The 20,757-nt window shown below is 43.4% G+C and overlaps 1 protein-coding gene across 2 annotated transcripts in view; it reads left to right on the forward strand.

Annotated features, from left to right (window-relative positions):
- The window catches only part of SDCCAG8 (SHH signaling and ciliogenesis regulator SDCCAG8), a 157,679-nt gene that overhangs the window by 99,327 nt on the left and 37,595 nt on the right, over positions 1 to 20,757 (forward strand). For both annotated transcript variants that reach the window (XM_075924862.2, XM_075924861.2), the window contains exon 16: positions 9,865 to 9,996. In XM_075924862.2, the coding sequence (XP_075780977.2) occupies positions 9,865 to 9,996 (132 nt within the window). The remainder of the gene's footprint in view (positions 1 to 9,864; positions 9,997 to 20,757) is intronic.

The raw sequence follows: 20,757 nt of genomic DNA on the forward strand, positions 1-20,757 counted from the left end.
TAGATTTATTCCACCTGCCCACATAACATTATTAAGGGCTTATGAAATACACACAAACCTTGTCAAGTAACATGAAGGATGGGGGCAAAAAAAGGAAAATATTTTTAATGTAAAATCTCAATTCCCTAGTCCAATCATTTTAGCTAGTATTGGTTGACTAATGACCTAGATGTGTCAAGGATGTGAAAGAGTGTTTATAGCAACTTGATCTATAATGAGCATTCTGTGCATTGGGATGTGGATGAAAGCATGAAGACAGTTGTGAGAAGTGAACATATGGTGGGTTGAGGTTCATATCCATTGGAGTGCAGGGAATAGGGGTTGATTCAATCCAGGATCAAGAATGGATAAGTTGGGAGAGGTGGAATTGTCTTCGACTATGAAGGTAAGGACAAGAAGATTAAAATAAAAATGTTGAGGAATGGGAAGTTAGTTGAGGAATTTTGTGTGATAAGGTCAGAATTGCAAATAAGAAAGATGATCTCACCATTCTTCGAGAGAGATGTCCCTGGGGGTGCTTCACAGTAGGTATAGGTGCATCCTAGCATCTCAGCGCAGATTTTTGATAGCAGTGCATTGGGGCTGTGCATTCGAGGTGTGCACGGGGCATCCCCTCCCCCCCCACTTAGTACCATCGTGCATACGAGGCCACCTTCCCTTCAGTTCCTCTCTACCATTCCTGGCTTCAGACGGACCTCCACAGTGCTTCTTGTCCTCACCTGTTCTGAAGAGATTTAGATAGATAAGTTCATTCCAAGCTCCTTTCCCTTCTAGTTAGTAGTGTTAGTGTTTAAAAAAAAAACACAGGCGTGTCAGCAGGCTCCCTTAGATAAGGAATAATATTGCTGCCACATGGGCTCACCCAGCTTTAAATGCTCTGCAGACTGTAATGGTGCTGTGCTAGCCTCAGATGGCCATGATAAGTGTGTTAAGCGCCTTCGGCACTCACACTCACAATGGGACTGCCCACACTGTGCCAAACTAAAAGCGCACACACGGAGAGACAGTGAACTACGCTTGAAAATGATCATAACAGAGAAGGGCAAACACCTTTCCTCAACTCCTGGCTCTGGGCAGACCCTCAAAGCCAAAGGAGATAAACCTCCTAAGTCCCCAAAGAAATGGGCCACTTCACTACCGCAACACCTGCGCTCGCTTAAATGGTGATCAGGCAAGAGGCAGTCCAGTAACTCCAACAAGCACCACCTCATCACCTACAATAGACCAGTTACTTCAGAAGAGCCCTGCCGTCATCATAAAAGCACCACACTAGGTGCCCAACCAGAGGCGAAAGGGCCACACCGTGCCTGCTTCAAATAGCTCTGCACCAAGCACGGCGCCGACTACCACTGCGCCGAGTGTAGCAGCGCTTCATGCAGTCACCACGGCACCACCCATGTCCCTCCCCCCCCCCTCGCTGCCTGCAAGCATAATGAGTACTCTGCTCCTCTGGCACAAGCAGCGCTATCTTCCTCCATAGCTGTAGAACTTTCCATGCCTCACATTCCTACCATAAGAACGGACGTACTGGGTCAGACCAAAGGTCCATCTAGCCCAGTATCCTGTCTGCCAACAGTGGCCAGCACCAGATGCCCCACAGAGAGTGGACCGAAGACAATGATCAAGCAATTTGTCTCCTGCCATCCTTCTCCAGCCTCTGGCAAACAGAGGCCAGGGATACCATTTCTATCCCTTAGCTAATAGCCTTTTATGGACCTAACCTCCATGAAATTATCTAGCTTCTCTTTAAACTCTGTTATAGTCCTAGCCTTCACAGCCTCCTCTGGCAAGGAGTTCCACAGGTTGACTACACGCTGTGTGAAGAAGAACTTTCTTTTATTAGTTTTAAACCTGCTACCCATTAACTTCATTTGGTGTCCTCTAGTTCTTCTATAACAACTGTAACCATTAGTTACAGGGAACACAGAGACCTGGCGATCTTTTCTACCCTAAAGTCTCCATTTCTGATTGATGACAAACAGCCTCACTCACCGCTATCCAATTACACAAACTCACCCTCCCTCCTATCAACTGAAGGGGACTATGACTTAGCGGTTTTCTTACCGCAGCTATCTCCATGCACAAAGGCATCCGGAATGTCGTTTAACTCCATCCAGCCTGACTTTACCAGAGCACCCATAACTCCCTGGCCACCATATCCGTGGATGCCACCACCAATGTCCTACCCACCCTCCACAGGGAACTTGTGGAATCAATGGTCTCAACAGAGACCACACAAAACCAAGCACATGGCAAAAGCTTTCTCTCCCCTCACCAGATCCCCTCAAATAGGTATGGGGTATAATGAAACTGAAGTAAAAGACTCTCCAGATTCAGCTCCAGGGGTATTACTTGGCACAAACTCGCCGTCCTGTATGGATGAGGCTATCATGCCACCATCCTCCACAACCACCGAGGACTTCTCTTCTTTAAAAGAGTTGCAACTGACTTGAACATTCCCATGGAGGAAGTGCAGGACACGCAGCACAAATTCACAAATATCCTTCAGGTGACACCTTCTTCAAAAATTGCTTTGCCAATTAACCCTGCCATTCTTGGCTCCGCCAAGACTTTGTGGCAAACACCTGCCTCATTCCCCCTTCTATCTGCAAAAAGGCAGACTGCAAGTATTGTGTCCCACCTAAGGGCTCAGAATTTCTGTTCACTCACCCACCACCAAAGTCACTGGTAGTGGATACGGTCAGCAAAGGAATAAGCAACAAAACCGTTCTACGTCTTCCGATAAGGACAATAAAAGACTTGACTCACTTGGGAAGAAAGTGTATATTTCAGCCACGCTACAATTGAGAGTCGCTAACTACGCTGCACTTCTCGGCAAATACGATTTCAATAATTATTCAAAGTTCAACACCTTTGATGACATACCAGAGAATAAAAAGGCACAATTCAGAGTGATTGTCTCGGAAGGCCAGGCAATATCATGCACAACCCTTCAAGCTGCCTTGGATGCAGCTGATAAGGCTACAAGAACAACAGCCACGGCAGGTGTCATGCAACGAGCCTCATGGTTCAATTCGTCGGCTTTCCTTTGCCAAATCCAACCATCAGTTGGGGATTTGCCGTTTGAGGGTGGGAAGCTCTTCTAATAAAAAACCAACGAGGTCCTCCGCTCAATGAAAAACTCCAGTAATCCAGACACCTGGAACAAGGACAAGACAGTATAGATATCAGCCATACCAAAGATTAAGATACCCACAACCTACATATGACTACCAAAGGCAAGACCACCTGCCATTCCAGAAATGTGGCCACAATAGACAACAACGGTGGCGACCCCAAACTAATACTTCCAACCACCCATCCCAGCCAAATAAGCGAATTTGAGCCATTTGTCGAGAGACTGAAAACTGCACTATCTCCTCCAAAACTCCCAAATACAACCAAGCCCTTTAATTATCACCTGCTGCCATTTCTTGACAAATGGCACACCATCACATCTGACAAGTAGATGATACAATCTCCTCTGGATACACCATCCCTTTCTTCTCTCTCCTACCTACCCTATCCCTCTTCAGGGACCCCTCTCGTGAGATCATACTGCAGCAAGAGGTGGATTACCTGATACAATTAGGAGCCATAGAACCAGTCTTGCCAGAATTTCACAGGACTGGTTTCTACTCCCAGTACTTCCTCACAGAGAAAAAAACCCAGCTGGCACCCAATTCTGAACCAGAAGGTGCTAAATAAATTTGTCAAAAGACAAAAATTCAGAATTGTCACATTGGCTACCATTATCCCTGCTCTGCAGCTTGGTGACTGGTTTTTGTCTCTCGACCTACAAGATGCATACTTTCATGTGTCCATATGACCTGTTCACAGACTTTCTCCGTTTTACCCTAGGTTTGCAACACTACCAATACACAGTCCTACCCTTCGGACTCTCCGCGGCACCACGTTTTTTTTCCAAGGTGTTGGAAGTGGTCATGGCTTACCTCAGGAAGTGGGGAGTCACCATGTATCCCTACTTCAACGTTTGCCTCATCAAGGCAAGAACCAGATACGATGCCTTCTGCTGTACTCATATGGTCCAACTTTGTTTCCAAGCACTAGAACTTCTGATAAAAGAGAGCAAATCAGTTCGTGCACCCACTCAATCCATACAATTCATTGGCGCCCATCTCAACTCCACCACATCTGTGGCCTCCCTACCTACTGACAGGTTCCTCAGAATCAGCCAACTAGCGCGTTCACGCTGTACAATGCCACTCATTATGGTCAACAACTGTCTACAACTAGTCAGTCACAGGGCGTCGTGCAACCCTGTGGCCCCAACGCACACATATTTGTGAGGTGTATCCACGGTTGGCTCAGGCTCAACTACAAGCCTAGCATCCACCTGATGACCAAAACACTATCACTCCCACGCGGTTAAAGAGATCACTACAGTGGTAGACAAAACCGTACAACCTCTGCAGGAGCATACCTTTTCAAAACACAGAACCCACTTTGGTCATCACCACAGATGCCTCTCTCACCGGGTGGGGAGTGCATATGAAAGGACTCACAACACAGGACCTATGGATCACAGCAGAGCAGACACTATACATCAATGTCCTTGAACTCAGACCTGTATGGCTGGCATGCCAGCATTTCCTTCCCCCACATCACTGGAACCCATGTCAGAATATATAGGGACAATAGGGACTGTATGTTCTATATAAACAGATAGGGAGGTGCATGATTACAGGCACTTTTCAAGGAGGCCATAACACTCGGGAACTGGTGCCTCACCCACAACATCTCCATAAGTGCATGCCACCTCCCCGGTGTCCTCAATGCAACAGTGGACACCCTTAGCAGAGCCCTACCCCAAGACCATGAGTGGGAACTTAACAGTGCAGTTCTGAGGGACATATTCACGCAATGGGGACATCTCCACATAGACTTATTCACCACCAAAACGAACAAGAAATGTCCACTGTACTGCTCCAGAGTGGGCATGGGGAAGCAATCCCTCGGGGATGCTCTCATCTTCAAATGGTATGCACGCTTGCTCTACGCGTTTCCCCCCTTTCCCCTCTTCAACAGAGTACTCATAAAAATATGGAGGGACAAAGCCACAGTGATCCTCGTAGCACCTTGCTGGCCTCAACAACCGTGGGTTCCCCTCCTAAACAGAATGTCCCGACAGCAGCCAATCATCCTTTCACATAGTCCAACCATACTATCTCAACCAGAAGCCACTACTCCTCACCCTTCATTTCCGATTCTTTATCTCAAAGCATGGTATCTTGATGGTTCATAGGTGTAGATCTTCAATGTTCACAACAGGTATGCAACATCCTTTTACACAGCAGGGCTCCTACAACAAGAAAGATATAAATTAATAAATGGACTAATTTTACACATTGGGCAGCCTCCCGCAATATACCACCTCAGGATGCCCCACTCCCCACAATCCTAGATTATCTACTGCATCTCAAGCAATCACAACTTTCCTTGAGTTCGATCAGAGTCCATTTGGCAGCAGTAGCAACCTTCCACATGCCAGTTGATGACACCACAGTGTTCGCACATCTAGTAACTAAGCGCTTCCTAAAAGGCCCACAGGCCCTGTACCTGGACACTCATGCTTCTTGAGAACCACAGGATCTACACCTGATACTGACGACACTTACTAAACCTCCATTTGAACCAATGGCCACATGCTCTCCGTTCCATCTAAGCCTAAAGACAGCATTCCTAGTCGCAATAACGTTAGCATGTAGAGTGGGTGAGATGGCCGCCCTAATGGCTGACCCGCCATTCACCATCTTTTTTAAGGATAAAGTTTCCCTGCAACCACACCCAACGTTCTTACCAAAGGTGCACTCCCCCTTCCACTTAAACCAAACTATACACTTACCTGTATTCTTTTCTAAACCTCACACCAACACCTGCGAGGCATAGATGCATGCCCTTGATGTCAGAAGGATACTCTACTACATCCACAGAACAAAATCCTTCAGATTGACTTTTCATTTCCATTGTTGATCGCAGCAAGGGAAGTCAAAAATCATCACAAAGATTCTCTCATTTGATCTCTGTCTGCATTGCCACATGCTACTTCTTAATAATTTACCACCACTTACCTCAATATGAGCATATTCGACTAGAGCGGTCGCCACCTTGGTCGCTTACCTTAGGAAGGTCCCCATTGATGACATATGTGCTGCTGCCACATGGGCATCAGAACACATCTTTGCGAAGCACTACGCACTTTCCTCTGGACCTCTCCGCTACACTACAGTAACAAAAGCCATACTGCAAACAGCTTGCCTACCTGACCCCAAGTCCCTGCCTCCTTAACACAAATTGCTTTGCAGTCACCTACAGTGGAGCACCCCCAGGGTCATGTCTCTCTCAAAGAAGAGGAGGATACTCATTTTCCTGTAACAAAGTTCTTTGAGTTGAGTGTCTGTGGGGGTGCTCCGCTCCCCTCCCTTGCTCCCCTCTACTTCTGGAGAAAAAAAAGCGAGAAGCTGTTCTCCTACGCTGGGTTCTGGATAGAGAAGGAATTGAAGGGAGGGTGGCCACGCATGCGCGATGGTACTGGGGGGGCCTGCATGCACCACGCATGCGGCGCCCCAATGTACTGCTATCAAAAATTGGCTCTGAGGCACTGGAGGAGCATCTCCAGGGACGCTCATCTCGAAGAATGTCTGTTACAGGAAGGTGAGTAACCTCCGCTTGTTATTGAATGGCCAGCTGAAGCTGTGTCAGAGTGCCCAGTGTGACGCTAGCTTTCACATTCTCTCAACTTGAGGTAATCTTGTTATCTCATGTTAACTGTATGTGCAGCTTCAATTCCAAGAGTCAATGAAGAATGCATTTTCTTCTAAAATAGACTTTTCTTGCAGATTTCATAATATGTTGTCTACATAGTTATTAGAGCAGAGATCTGGGACCAGAACATATGATTTCTATTCCTAAATATGTTTACAGTCCTGCTTGGGGATCTCTTGTGACTCAGTTTCCTTACTGGTAATGTGGATGATACTTCACAGGAGTCTTATGATGCTATATTAATGTCTGTACAGACTCTTAAGCTCTTGCAATAAGAGATCCAGTAGAAGCATAGATGTCTGTTGTATGTTAGAGGAAGCAGAATAAGTTTTACAAATGCATTTGTACATGAAATATGGTAGCTCCAGCTCTGTATCTGCCTAGGTATATTTCATATATTGTTCCTGCACAGTTGCAGGGAGGGATAGCTCAGTGATTTGAGCATTGGCCTGCTAAACCCAAGCTTGTGAGTTCAATCCTTGCAGAGGCTATTTGGGGCAAAAATTTGTCAGGGATGAGTACTTGGTCCAGCTCTGAAGGCAGGGGACTGGACTCAATGACCTTTCAAGGTCCCTTCCAGTTCTAGGAGATAGGCAATCTCCATTAATTTATTTATAATATTTTTTGTTAGGTTAAAACCTTTTATTGTGCGCTAACCCCTACCTACAGCTTGATAGACCTCAGGACAGAATTCTGAACAGATTTAACACCCTTCAGGCTACCTAGAAGATAAATACTGTACTGTATGCACATGCAAGTGTAAAAAAATCAAAATATAGTACTTTTTGAGGTTTTCTATGTTGTTTTGTTCATTTTTCTTTGATTGTTAATGTCTGAGTTCATAGGCTTTTGGATTGATGCTTAAAACTGCCACTGTGTATTTGTGAGTTGCGTTTTGTAATTAAGGGGAACAATGGGAGTCCATTGGGTCTCGTTATATATAATGGTTGGTTTAATTTGTTTCACTTCTATCTTGTTAATTGTAAATTGATCATTAAGATTTGAATTCTAATCTGTCACCAGGGTTGTGAGTATTGAAGCTAGAGCAATGATCCTGGTTTTAATCACTGATGATGAGAAACAAATTTTACAATTTTGGTACATATTGCAGTTCATATATTTTAACACTGTATTTTATGGTGTTATAAATATTGTTAAATGACTTTTAGTGTAGTTTTACTGTTTGGACTATAATGTATAAATTATATTACTGTTTTGGCAACAGTAGGTGTCCAACTGTGTGAGTTTAATTGAAGTAAAGAACACACACCCGGTAGAACTATTTTTCTGCATGTTTGGTTGATGTTCTGTTTAGAGACTGCAGTCATTACATTCAATACCAGGAGTAGCTTGCCCAAGCTTAGTGGTACCAGGATGTGAAATCTGTCTGCAAAACCAAATCATTAAGATGATAGGCTAGCCACTTAAAGAAGAATTATCCCAATCCCAATTATGTCACTAAAAATGTTACATTATAGTGCTTGTGATTGTAATTCAATAAAATTGACCTATTTTTTCCTGATGAACAAGAGTAGACACTGCAGAATAAAATAGGTAAGCTCTGATTATGTGTGGTGGCTAAACGGAATACTATGCAGGAGACAGTGTAGAAGGAAGTAGGAAAGAGACATTTTACTGAATTGTTTTACAAAAAATCATTAATTAGACCTCAAAATATGGAGTGACTTAAAAATCATGGCCTCCTCCCCCTAGCAGCAGGGGTTTGGGTGAGAGGTCCTTAGGTCCCCACAGACAGAGGCTGCTGTTGCTCTGAGTTGTTGTTTCTGTATAAGAGACAGTAGTGTGGGAGCCAGTCTGTGCTGGGAGCCAATTTTTAAACCTGCTTCCGCCTGCCACTCTGCACTGCTGCCTCACAGAGGCAGCAGTGTGGAATTGCAGGGGGGTCCCCAGGTGGGGGGCCGGGAGCACACTGGCTGCTGGCCTCACCCCGAGGTCATTGAATAATCATGTAATTTCTAAAATTTGGTGCAGTTACACTATCATTAGATTAAACAATATTTAACATCCCTATCCTGGACCCATTGTGCTAGGAGCTGCACAAACACAAAAGTCCTAAGAGCTTAATCAGTGATGGCAGAACACATCATATTGGTTCCATGTTTTGTTTCTGGTTTGTTTAGTTAGAAGTGATAAGCTAAAGGAAAAGGAGAGGGGACGTTGAAGGGAAAGACATTGACGGGGGCAGGAAAGGGAAGAGGAGGAGTGATGCTGAGAAGACATTGTGAAGAAGGGGAGATGAGAGGAGAGTGTTGGAGCAGCCAATCAGAGCAGGGCAGAGAAAGTCAAGTCAAAACTGTGAAGTTCTACGAATGGCCATTTTGGCTACTTTTGTCTCTTATCTGGAGTCTGTCTAGCTCCTCTCCACGGTTTTTGCCGAAGCCCACATGATGGTGGGAAAGTGAGATGCCACTTTGACCCTGTTGCCCCCACCGTGGTGGTGCTTCTTGGCCGTTAATCCCTTTTACACATGAGGAAACTCAAATGATTTGTCCAAAGCTGCTGAAAGAGTCTGTCAGAGCCAGAATTAGATCTGAAGACCTCCTGGTTTCCAGTTCTGTACCATATCCAGCATACAGACACAGAGGACTAGATTTATAAAAGGACTTACATGCCTCTGTCTAATCTTTTCATACCACCAACATTCACAAAACTACTCAGCTGCTGCTTGATACCAGAGGCATCTGATATCCCCAGTATATCCAGGTTTCTGCTGTTAGGCAGGCGCAAAGACACACTAGTCGTCATTCCCCCTCATAGCTAATGAGCTGCTCAAAGCACTCTTGCATGCCTAAATCATGTCAGGATTGTCAAACTAGGTGTTCTGTCTTGCTTGAGGTCTGTGAGAGGTTGCTCTTATTGTAACTGGGTTACCAAAAAGTAGCATACCACAGTGTCGTGTCTCCAGATGCTAGGATGTGAAAATAAACACATTTGTTTATGTAGGTTCTAATAAGGATGTATTTACACACACATGTACAGAAGTATAACAAAGGTCGAGCCTACACTATATGGTGAAATTTGACATCATCCATCATCACTGTATTTTTACTACTCTAGATCTGAAATCAGCCAGCTTAATCAGAAAAATGAGTATGTTTGTGACAGACTGGAGAAAATGCAGAGAAGAAATGATGAATTAGAGGAACAGTGTATCCAGCATGGGAGAATGCATGAGAGAATGAAGCTGAGGTAGGATGTTCTATTAATCTGTCTATATGTGGTATGTGTTGTATAAACAAAATAAAAACTAAAGCTTTTTTTCTTATGAAAATGACTGAAATCTCACAGACCATCCTTTGTTCTTTTGCTTCTGCTCTTTTGGGTAACTAATAGGAAAGCATGTTCAGTTTCTTCAGTTCTCAGAAGAATTTAAATCTAATTGATTTAGCATATTTATTGTAGGCTATTTATGCTGTTTGGGCACTCAGATGAGTTGTCATAAGAACAGCCATACTGGGTCACATCAGTAGTCCATCTAGCCCTGTATCCTATTTTCCAGTGATGGCCCCTGCTAGATGTTTCCGAGATGACAAACAGAACAGGGCACTCATGTTGTCCAGTCCCAGTTTTTAGCAGTGAGAAACTTAAAGACACGCCTACCATGGCTAATAGCTAATGACGGACCTATTCTTTATGCGCATATCTAATGCTTTTTAGAACCAATTATACTTTTGGCCTTCACAACATCCTCTGGAAATAAGTTTCACAGTTGACAGGTCACATTTTGTATGAAGTACTACTTTATATTTGTTTTAAGACTTCTGCCTGTTAATTTCATTGAGTAATCCCTACTTGAGGGGCAGGCAGAATAGTATTTGCCAAAAACATGTATGCTTCCAAATCTAACAGGTGGATCCTATCCTCCCTGAATAATTCTGGTGCCCAATATATTATGTCAGGATGGGTGTGTCTAGACTACATGCCTCCTTCGACGGAGGCATGTAGATTAGCGAGATCGGAAGAGGGAAATGAAGCCGCGATTAAAATAATCGCGGCTTCATTTAAATTTAAATGGCTGCCCCGATCTGCCGATCAGCTGTTTGTCGGCAGATCGGGGGAGTCTGGACGCGATGCCCCGACAAAGAAGCCTTTCTTCATCGACACAGGTAAGCCTGGTTTCACGAGGCTTACCTGTGTCGATGAAGAAAGGCTTCTTTGTCGGGGCATCGCGTCCAGACTCCCCCGATCTGCCGACAAACAGCTGATCGGCAGATCGGGGCAGCCATTTAAATTTAAATGAAGCCGCGATTATTTTAATCGCGGCTTCATTTCCCTCTTCCGATCTGGCTAATCTACATCTCTCTGTAGTCTAGACACACCCGATGCAAAATTACTGAACCCAATGTGATCCCCCTCATTTTAGCCATCTCTCTATTCACATAGCTCCTGGCCTTCTTGACCTGGGGAGTGTTAGGTTCACATTCCCTGCCACACCTTGCATGTGCATGTCCTACAATAAAAATTTTTATTCTTAGAGAAAAGTTCCAAGATCAGCCCCTAGCCCCCTCTTAACTCTAACTCTATTCCTTGACATGTTCCTAAATCATTTTCTCCACTGCGTACCACAGTTATATCTGGTGTCGATTGATGATCCACCCCCTGTCTCCCCCAGTGTACAGAACCAGCAATAGCTGGTCTTATATTATGCCCCTCCTTCTGTGATAGCTCAGAACATCTGCATCACTAAGTCCCACCTGTGAACCCCAGACAGCCTGGATGCTCGCTTATGCACTCTGTAAGCAATACAGTGCCCACAGATCCATGCCACTGTCAGTGGCCTGTCTTCCTGCATCTAGAATGCTAACAATGAAAAAATTCCTACCTGAGGTTTCACGTACATTCACATGCTTCTGAATGCCAGTGCCTTACTTGCCCTAACTCTCATATCCAACCGTGCCACTACTGTTGCAGTCCCAATTCTGAATGAGTGGAAACCAAATTCCTGGTCTGCGAACACTAACCTTAGCAGTCCCTGTCTCAACACCATAAAAACTGGTATTTTGCGAGAGGATTCCCAATACCTTGCATAAAGAGGGGCCCATATTTAAACTCTTAAGTAGTTAAATGAATGTTATTAGAAACAGCTTAAAAATCACAGTAAGCCTGTTTTGCAACTTCCACAATGAAGAACAGCTAATGTATTAAGTCCCAAAGGTCATGAACTTCAATAGTTTGTGTACAGTAAGTATAGTAACAAGTCAAAAAGAGCCAACTTTCTCTAACATATGCATTGGATACTTTACTCAAATAAAAAACAGATTTGAATGAGGTTTTTATTGTGCTGTTCTAGACTTCTGCAGCCTTTCTGCCTTACCCAGGCTATTCTTCACTTTAACAGTACAGGCAGTCCCCGGGTTACGTACAAGATAGGGACTGTAGGTTTGTTCTTAAGTTGAATCTGTAGGTAAGTCGGAACTGGCATCCAGATTCAGCCGCTGCTGAAACTGATCAGTTTCAACAGTGGCTGAATCTGGACACCAGTTCTGACTTACATACAGATTCAACTTAAGAACCCCAGACATCCCCAAGTCAGCTGCTGCTGAAACTGATCAGCGGCTGATTCCAGCAAGCCCCGGGGCAGGGGCTTCCTGTAGTCAGCCACTGGTCAGTTTCAACAGCGGCTGACTTGTGGACGCCTGGGGCAGAGCAGCTGGGGTGCTGCCGGGTTGGTCCAGTAGCGCCAAGGAGCAGTGCTGCGGGACCAACCAGCAGCGCCCCACCTGCTCTACCACAGGCCCGGGGCTTTGCTCCACGTCTCCCTGGTCTGCTGGGGGGGGGCCACTAGCTGCGCCTCTCCCCCCCCCCCCCCCCGCAGGAGACCAGGGACACAGGGAGCAAAGCGGCAGCAGGGTGCCGCACCTCTGAGGCTTTGCTCTTGCAAAGCCTCAGAGGCGCGGGACCCCTCCGCCTCCCCAGCTTTGCTCCAGGTGTCCCTGGTCTGCTGGAGACGGTCCCCAGCAGACCAGAGGCACCTGGAGCAAAGCGGCAGCGGCGGCGGAGTCCCGCGCCTCTGAGGCTTTGCCAGAGCAAAGCCTCAGAGGCGCGGGACCCCTCTGACTCCCCAGCTTAGCTCCAGGTGTCCCTGGTCTGCTGGAGACGGTCCCCAGCAGACCAGGGGCACCCGGAGCAACTTTTCTCGCTCCGGAGGTCGAGGTGGCGGGACCGCTGCGCTCTGGGCGGTCCCGCTGCCTGCGAGCTCCGGGGCGAGAAAGCCCCGTTCGTAAGTGGGATCCGCGTAACTCGGGGACTGCCTATAATGGAGTTTGCTACATTGTTCAGCTGTCCTTTTTTCTCATACCAGTGATCTCATGAACATGGTATATAATGGTTACATCTCTGCACAGTAGTGCATTTCTTCTTTGTATGCAAGCACAAGATATTACTTTTGCTACTGTACCACACAGTAAGCTTGCCTTTGATTTGCTTCCTCTGTTACACTGAGGTCTTTTTAGAGCGTAACAGCAGACAGCAAATCAGAAGCAAGGCATTACTGCTTTCCAGGGTTCTCACTTTGAATAGACTCCAGTTTATTTCCCATTTATTTGTCATCTTGTTTGGTACTTTAGGCAGTTTTCAGTACGTGACAATGTTTATCACTCTTAAAATTTTAATTGAGATTGATTTCAACTTTCTAGGAGTCAAGTGCTTAATAAAATTGAGACACACTACCGTATTTTCCGGCATATAAGACGACTGGCCGTATAAGACGACCCCCTAATTTTCTAGTTAAAACATAGGTTTTCGCCTATACTCGCCGTATAAGACTACCCCCCCTTAAGAGGCCAACCGGCAGCGCCCCAGCTGCTCTGCCCCAGGGTCCACAACAAAAGCCTAGTCTGCTGGGGGGGGGGGCGCACTAGCTGCGCCCCCCCCCCCCCAGCAGACCAGGGGCACCGGGAGCAAAGCCGGGGAGGCGGCGGGGTGCCGCGCTTCTGAGGCTTTGCTCTGGCAAAGCTTCAGAGGCGCGGGACCTCGCCGCGGCTGCGGCTTTGCTCCCGGTGCCCCTGGTCTGCTGGGGACCATCTCCAGCAGACCAGGGACACCGGGAGCAAAGCCTCTGAGGACGCCGGCAGCGGAACAGCCGCGGCGCGTCTGGGCTGTCCCGCTGCCGGCTTCCCCCGAGGCTTTGCAAAGCCGCGAAGGGGCTCGGGCAGCCCAGGCACGCCTGGGCTGCCCCGCTGCCAGAGCCCCTCTGCGGCTTTGCTCCGCGTCTTCCTGGTCTGCAGACCAGGGAGACGCGGAGCAGCTTTTCTCGCCCCGGAGTACACGGGCGGCGGGACCATGAGGTCCCGCAGTCTGTGTCCTCCGGGGCGAGAAAAGCCCCGTTCGTACCTGCAAGTCGGGGACTGCCTGTATGTTTATACCCGGCGTATAAGACGACCCCCGATTTTTGGGGGATGTTTTTTAGTATAAAAAGTCGTGTTATACGCCGGAAAATACGGTATTTAGTGAATTTTTCAATCCCTTCATTCGCTATCTTTGAAATTCTATCAAAACCTAATGTCTGTGTTATTCATAAATATACCCTACATGGTGTTCAAAATTCTGTTGCTCTTTAGAAGATTACTCTATGAACTTTAGGATTACAGTTAAACCTACAGGATGGTAACTACAACGATCATCATCCTTGACTTCTTTGTGTATTAGTACCATATTTTCTGTTTTTGCTTCTCTGGTCTTTCACCAGATGGCTCTGATATTTCACAGATACTCAGTGAATCAATCATTTGTTGTCACAGATGAGAGGCATTCTACAATTACATTTTTGCATTTATATTGTAATGAAATATGTTATTTATAGTGGAGGGGGAGGAAGGTTACTCTTGTTTGCCATCACTTTCGCTATGGGATATAAAGGACAGGGTCAATAACTATTTTATAGAGGAAGTCCTTTTTGAGTCCCATGAAACATTCATTAGAGTAAGACCTTATTAATTGATCAGTTAACTTGTTCGGAAGCAGCAGCTTGGGAATGTTTGTGTCAATGAAAATAGACAAGATAAGACTTTCCCTATTCTATCTTTATAGAAAATATGCTTGTTCATAAACATCTGTTCTGTTATGGAGTGTTTTTAAGGACAAGGGTTATTTTATATTTAAATTACAATAATTAAAGTTGTTTTTGAGTACTTTTCTGAATATAATGTAAATATTCATCCCTTTCTTTTGTTTGCTCCATGAAATATATAATTAAAAGAAAGTAGATGTCCATCTGAATGATAGATGGTTGACACCTGCTATTGAAATGGAATTGAGCTGAGAAATTTGTGGAACAAAAGGAGAGATATTAGATTCTCTGAAGCTAAATGGGCTGTTCAGTTATCATCTAGCAGTCCATGATGTCCTCCTTGGCTTCTCCTCCCTTCTTTCATTTAGCCATCTTCTTTTTACATCAGTTTGTTAAATTTATTATCCTCTTGCTCCCACATGCTTTTGGATTTTTTAGAGGTGAGTAAATTAGTTCAGAAACAAGGTGTAAAATGTGGTATTTGAATCAAGATGACCTTATCATTGCGCTGTTCTTGGGGCTGTGTGGACAACTTCATTTGGTAACGTCACAATTCTGAATCCTGAAGAAATGTCACATTGAACAGTGTGCTGCAAAGACCATGTTAGTATCAGTTTCAATTTTAAAATGTAATGTTGTCACTGAAGCCTTCATTTTGCCCAACTGAAGAAAAAAGACTTAAATTTATTTCTTTTGGAGAAAAAAAATCCACCTTTACTATTATTACAAGGCCAGTTATAGAGGCAACCAGAAAAGGAATATAACCAAATATAGCAAAAAAACAAGTTCAAACAAACCGCTGCCATCTTCCTCTCCTCCCTAAAAAATACACATTCTAAATTATATTAAATCTAGTTGCCATTTGTAGGTTCACCTGAAATGTTGGTTTGTGGTCTGCATTGTCTGCACTTTCAGTACCAGTTTTAAAGTGCTCTGCCCACAATTCTTCCTGTTGTAGTGATGAGACCTGTACTAGGTTGTGGCGGGGGGAGCTGAGGGAGACTTGCTTTAGGTATATTCATGATGGAAATTATTAATTTGTTAGTATGGTTGCAAATTAATATCATAGACAATGATTTCATCAGGTCTCAAGCTTTAATTGATTTTGATCTAGTCTGGTATATTCAGCTTTTGTTACTTATCATTTGACTTTTCTGAATACATCTCTCCTCTTAATCATTAGAGTGATTTTTAGTTAGTGTAAGCATTTGAACATAGTTCATCTCTTCAGGCAGCATCAACACTCTTGACCTCCTGTCTGTTGGAATAGCTGCTGGCTAAAAAGCGAATCATGTTACTTAAAGTAGCTAGCCCCTCTTCTAAACGCACACTTCTTCTTAGAGCCTAGGTGGAGTATGGAGTTTCAGCAAATGGAGAAAGTTGTCTACCTATAATGGGAGCGCACCTCTTTTAGCCACTTCCTTTCTTTGCATGAGCCTGTCAGGCCTATTCCATAGTTGATCTTTTTCCTGCACTAGGCAATGAGATGGAGTATATGGCCCATAGTTTATCAAGTGCATGTGGATCCTTGAAGCTATTTATATTATCAATAAATTAATGATTTGGAAGCTTGTAAATCCTGTATTTTCAAGGATTGTTTAGAATGGTGTAAATAGAGATTTGGGTACTCTGTACAATAATACTGTAGTCTGAAAATCAATACAGTACATACTTTTATTACTTCCTCCAGAGAGAATTTCATAAAAAGTTTATTTTGATGACATTTGAATGGTATGTTTTGGTATGTGATCTTTTATTATTTTTGCTTGCTTGAAATAATAGAAGACATGTATCTGGCAAACAGTTTGTTCACATTTGTACCTGCCAGAAAGGATTTTGTATTCGTGTGTGTGTGTGTGTGTGTGTGTGTGTGTGTGTAAAAATATATAATATATCTTCACAAATTGTGTAGAGCATTTACATATATGGGCTTTTAACACCTATTTTAGCTATGTTTCTGGTAGCTGAAAAGAAAGAACCTACAAGATTGGCATTTTGGGGCAGATGTGTGTCTATTCCTCAGGCATCAGTGGTTGTAAGTTAACTATAAAAATGTTATAACCATCTGTGTAACAAGACAGCAGAGATCTGCTCTTGCCTGTTACTATAAATAAGAAGGAGATTTGTTTAACTTCATAGACATTGGATTTATAAAGACTATATGTGTCAAATCATAACTGTGCCATGCTGCTAAGATGTGTCTGCAGCCAACTACCTGGGGTGGTCTTCCTTTAGACATTTTAGTGAAGCGCAACAACTGTTTAGAGATGTCTGTATAGCACAATATATGATGAATTATGCTTGTATTCTTCCTGTGGGGAAATAAATGCCTGATTATTCTTGCAGCTAAGGTTAGCCATGAAAGAGTTAAAATGTACCTTTCAATGGATCAGTTGAAGAGTAAAACAAAATGCAATAAAATCATATCTCCAAGTTCTCTTCCTGCGCCCACTCCCAAAAAAAGTAATCCTAAGATATTTCCTTTTAAATGTGCTATTTTAAGTGACATGGTGTGGATTTTTTGGGGGACAGGAGGAGATCTGAATTTCAGGTCTATGTCATAATATTTGATTGAATAGGGATGTAGTAGTTCTAGTTAGAGAGTTTTGAATTGCTTTGAATTTTTGGCAAACGCCCAGTAACAGTTGATTTAAAAATTAAAATCCTTTCCTGATAATCAAGTCAATCAATTTACATTAATAAGCCTACATTTTTTGTACAGTTTACGCACTACAGCAAATTATCTATGAGTAAAAACATAAGAAAAGTGAAATTATTAAAAGGCCCTTTTAAATCCAGTTTCCTTCATATTTTGAACATATTTTCTTCATCATCCCTATTGTAGATAGATTAATTAAGCCAGAAAAGTGAGTCTTGTTTTACGTAAAATATGTTCATTTTTATATGAGGGAAAAAAAAGGTGAAACACGTACATGTCTCTAATTTACATGGTGCTAAAATTGCCTCAAAATATAAAAATACAAACAGTTTTTTCTAAATTTCTGTACTCATGCCCAGATATCTGTACAGGGGTTTCATGGCAACTGCATTGCCTCAACAATTGGCGGTCAAGTTGTTTTTGTAGCCTTTCATTTAAGGAGTTTCTCTTTTTTAAAAGCTTTGTGTCACTATGTCCTGCATTGCAGTGTAGTCAAATGAGACTCTCATCTCTGTCCAGGATTTGAGGTTATTTCTACCACTTACACACTGCCATTAGAAAGGCTTTCATTGTAGGCTAGAAAATACAATACTCCAGAGAAGTAATATTAGGAAATACTGAAAGAATCAAATTCTGTATAGAAAACAAATCCTGTCAGAATCTGAAAATGTATTTGGCTTCCGTTTAATGTGCTTGGCTGTTTGCACACAGTACACATGGTCTGGAATAGAAACTAGATATTTAAAATCTCTCCCTCCCTCTCACTCTCTAGCTCAATATTTGTCTATTTGCTATTTATTTATTTATATTAGTGCTTCCATTTTAAATATTTATCATTTGTGCAACATAACACACTGAATTTTTCCCACAAAATATTTTTAAAAGTTTATTCTTCAGTTACATGAACAGCAGATGTATAAGACAAGTCATTTTAGCTGATACAGACCTGAAAGCATCTATAATAAGTAAAAGACCGAGAAATAAGAAAGTATATTTTACAATTCTGTGTAACTAAGTTCTTGCTATCCTTGGCAATGGCAAATGAGTGGAGGAAAGTATTGCATACAATTTCCATATTGTGGGTTTTTTCTGTTTGAATTTTCATTAGGGTATCTAGTGCACTTAATGGTACTGATTCACTTATTAATAGAATATAAGACACCTAAAAGCATCAAATAATAATATTAGAAAACCTTGCAAAATTCTAGTTGTACACTTATCCAAATTGAGTGATATCTTTTAAATATTACAGTTACATTAATTTTTTTTATTATCCTTATAAAAGGCTATGGGCAAGTTTTTGTGACAAGTCTGGTAAACATCCATGGCAATATAGCAAGGCAGATTTATGACAAGACATTACAGTTAATTTACACCCGGGGAAAGCATGTATATCCATGCAGTCAGAATGTGACCTTCTGCCCTTTAGCAGCTGCAAGCACTCAGAAGCCAATACACCCTTTAAGGAAACAGTAGTTGGCCTCTCCTGTGAGTCCTGCTGAGGGACTCTGCCTGTCTCTGCACTCCACAAGCAAATCCCTCCAGAAACAGACACTTCATATTCATGTTCACCTCTTAACTGTGGCAGCAAAAGTTTCTAACTTAGTCAAAAACCTGGCTGAGAATCTACTAGAAACATAGCAAGCCCTGAAATAAGTGTTATATTCAAGAGAGTATAGAGCAGGGCTACTCCGCTTTGGAAGCCCCGGGGGCCACAATGATACTCACTGACATGCCAAGGGTCGTGACTTAAGCGTGGTTGCATGTACAGCTGCTCCCCGAGTTACAAACAAGTTACAGACCAATACTTGGTCCGTAACTCGAATGTTCCTAACTCGGATCCCATAGAGTTACATGGCGACCGCGCTGTTCGTAAGTGCGGATCACCGTTCGTAACTTGGATCTACATTTACGACCACTTTGGTTGTAAGTGCGGATGCTCGTAAGTGGAGGTGGTCGTAACTTGGGGAGCAGCTGTACATGCAAATATATATGCATATATATGCAAATAGCTTCTTTCACACTGACAGGCATGAATATAGAGCACTTCCAGCACCTCCTTCCTGGGGCTACAAACACTGACACCCTGTACCCGTCTGTTTTAGCCAGCCCCTCTGCTTGCATCTTTCAGTGCTCACCCCGCTTGGGAGATGCCTCACCGTTTTGGAATATGTTCCCTGTGGCGGCCATGTTCAAAGGATCCTACTCACAGGCCGAGTGTTGAGCTCTGCATAAACCCAAACCTCATCGTGGGCCGCAAAGAAACAGGCTGTGGGCCACATGCAGCCCACGGGCTGCGTGTTGAGTAACCCTGGTATAGAGCATGCACCCAGAGTGTTTATCAGTTTCTGCAGCCAGCACAATTGTTGGTTAAAGTTTAGCATGGAGACACATATTAATCTAATGTTGATAAAGGCTTTCCCTATATATATATTTTTTTTTTACTACTGAAATAGGGAAGATGATGCTCTTGACAGCTGAAACAAAAATAGCTTGCCAAGTCCTAGAAATTTTCCCCCAAAACAGATTCTTCCAGAGGGGATGGAGCAGACAGCAATCACCAAAGGTGCTCTCAAAGCACTGTGGTTAAATCCTATTCAGGTGTCTGAGGAAAAGTTCCCAGAGGCCTGTGTCTGGTCCATCTTGTAAGGAGCTGCCTGTAGTGATGAGATTGGGGTGCCTTGCCATAGTATTAAATAATTAAGACTTGTGAACCACAATGTGAAAGAGAGCATATCTGCTAATTTCTGCCTCAGCCATATCTTTCAACCGCTCCAATTTTTTCCCTGAACCATTCTACCTTGTCAGGGTGTTCAATGCTGAAGATGGATTGGAATTCATGGACTTCCATTACTTCATATGCATGGGAGAAGTGTATGCCCAAGATGTTCAGCCAAGAAATGAATAGTCTGAATCAAAATGTCATAGTAACCATATCCTAACAAGCTCTCATTAATAAAAATGCATAAGTAGTAGCTCTAGCAATAACAAAAACTCACTTCAGTGCTATAGTTCACTTCAGGCATTGGCTAAAAGGTCTCAAAAGCAATAAAGAAAATAGGATCAGCCTTTTTCAAAATAGATTGCATTGGAAGGCAAACCCTCCCATCTCAAATGCAGAGAATTCAACAATTTTGAGCAGGTAGCCGGTGACTATATCTTTTCTTCCCTACATTTGAGCATTTAAGACTTTGAATTATTTTAGTCACCTAACTTTCTTCATTCCATATTGTGGTTGCATCTGTGCAACAATTGTTTCAAGTCCAGTATTCTGCGTTGTATA

Source organism: Pelodiscus sinensis, chromosome 3 (genome assembly GCF_052426305.1).
Source record: "Pelodiscus sinensis isolate ZL-2025 chromosome 3, ASM5242630v1, whole genome shotgun sequence".
NCBI lineage: Eukaryota > Metazoa > Chordata > Testudines > Trionychidae > Pelodiscus > Pelodiscus sinensis.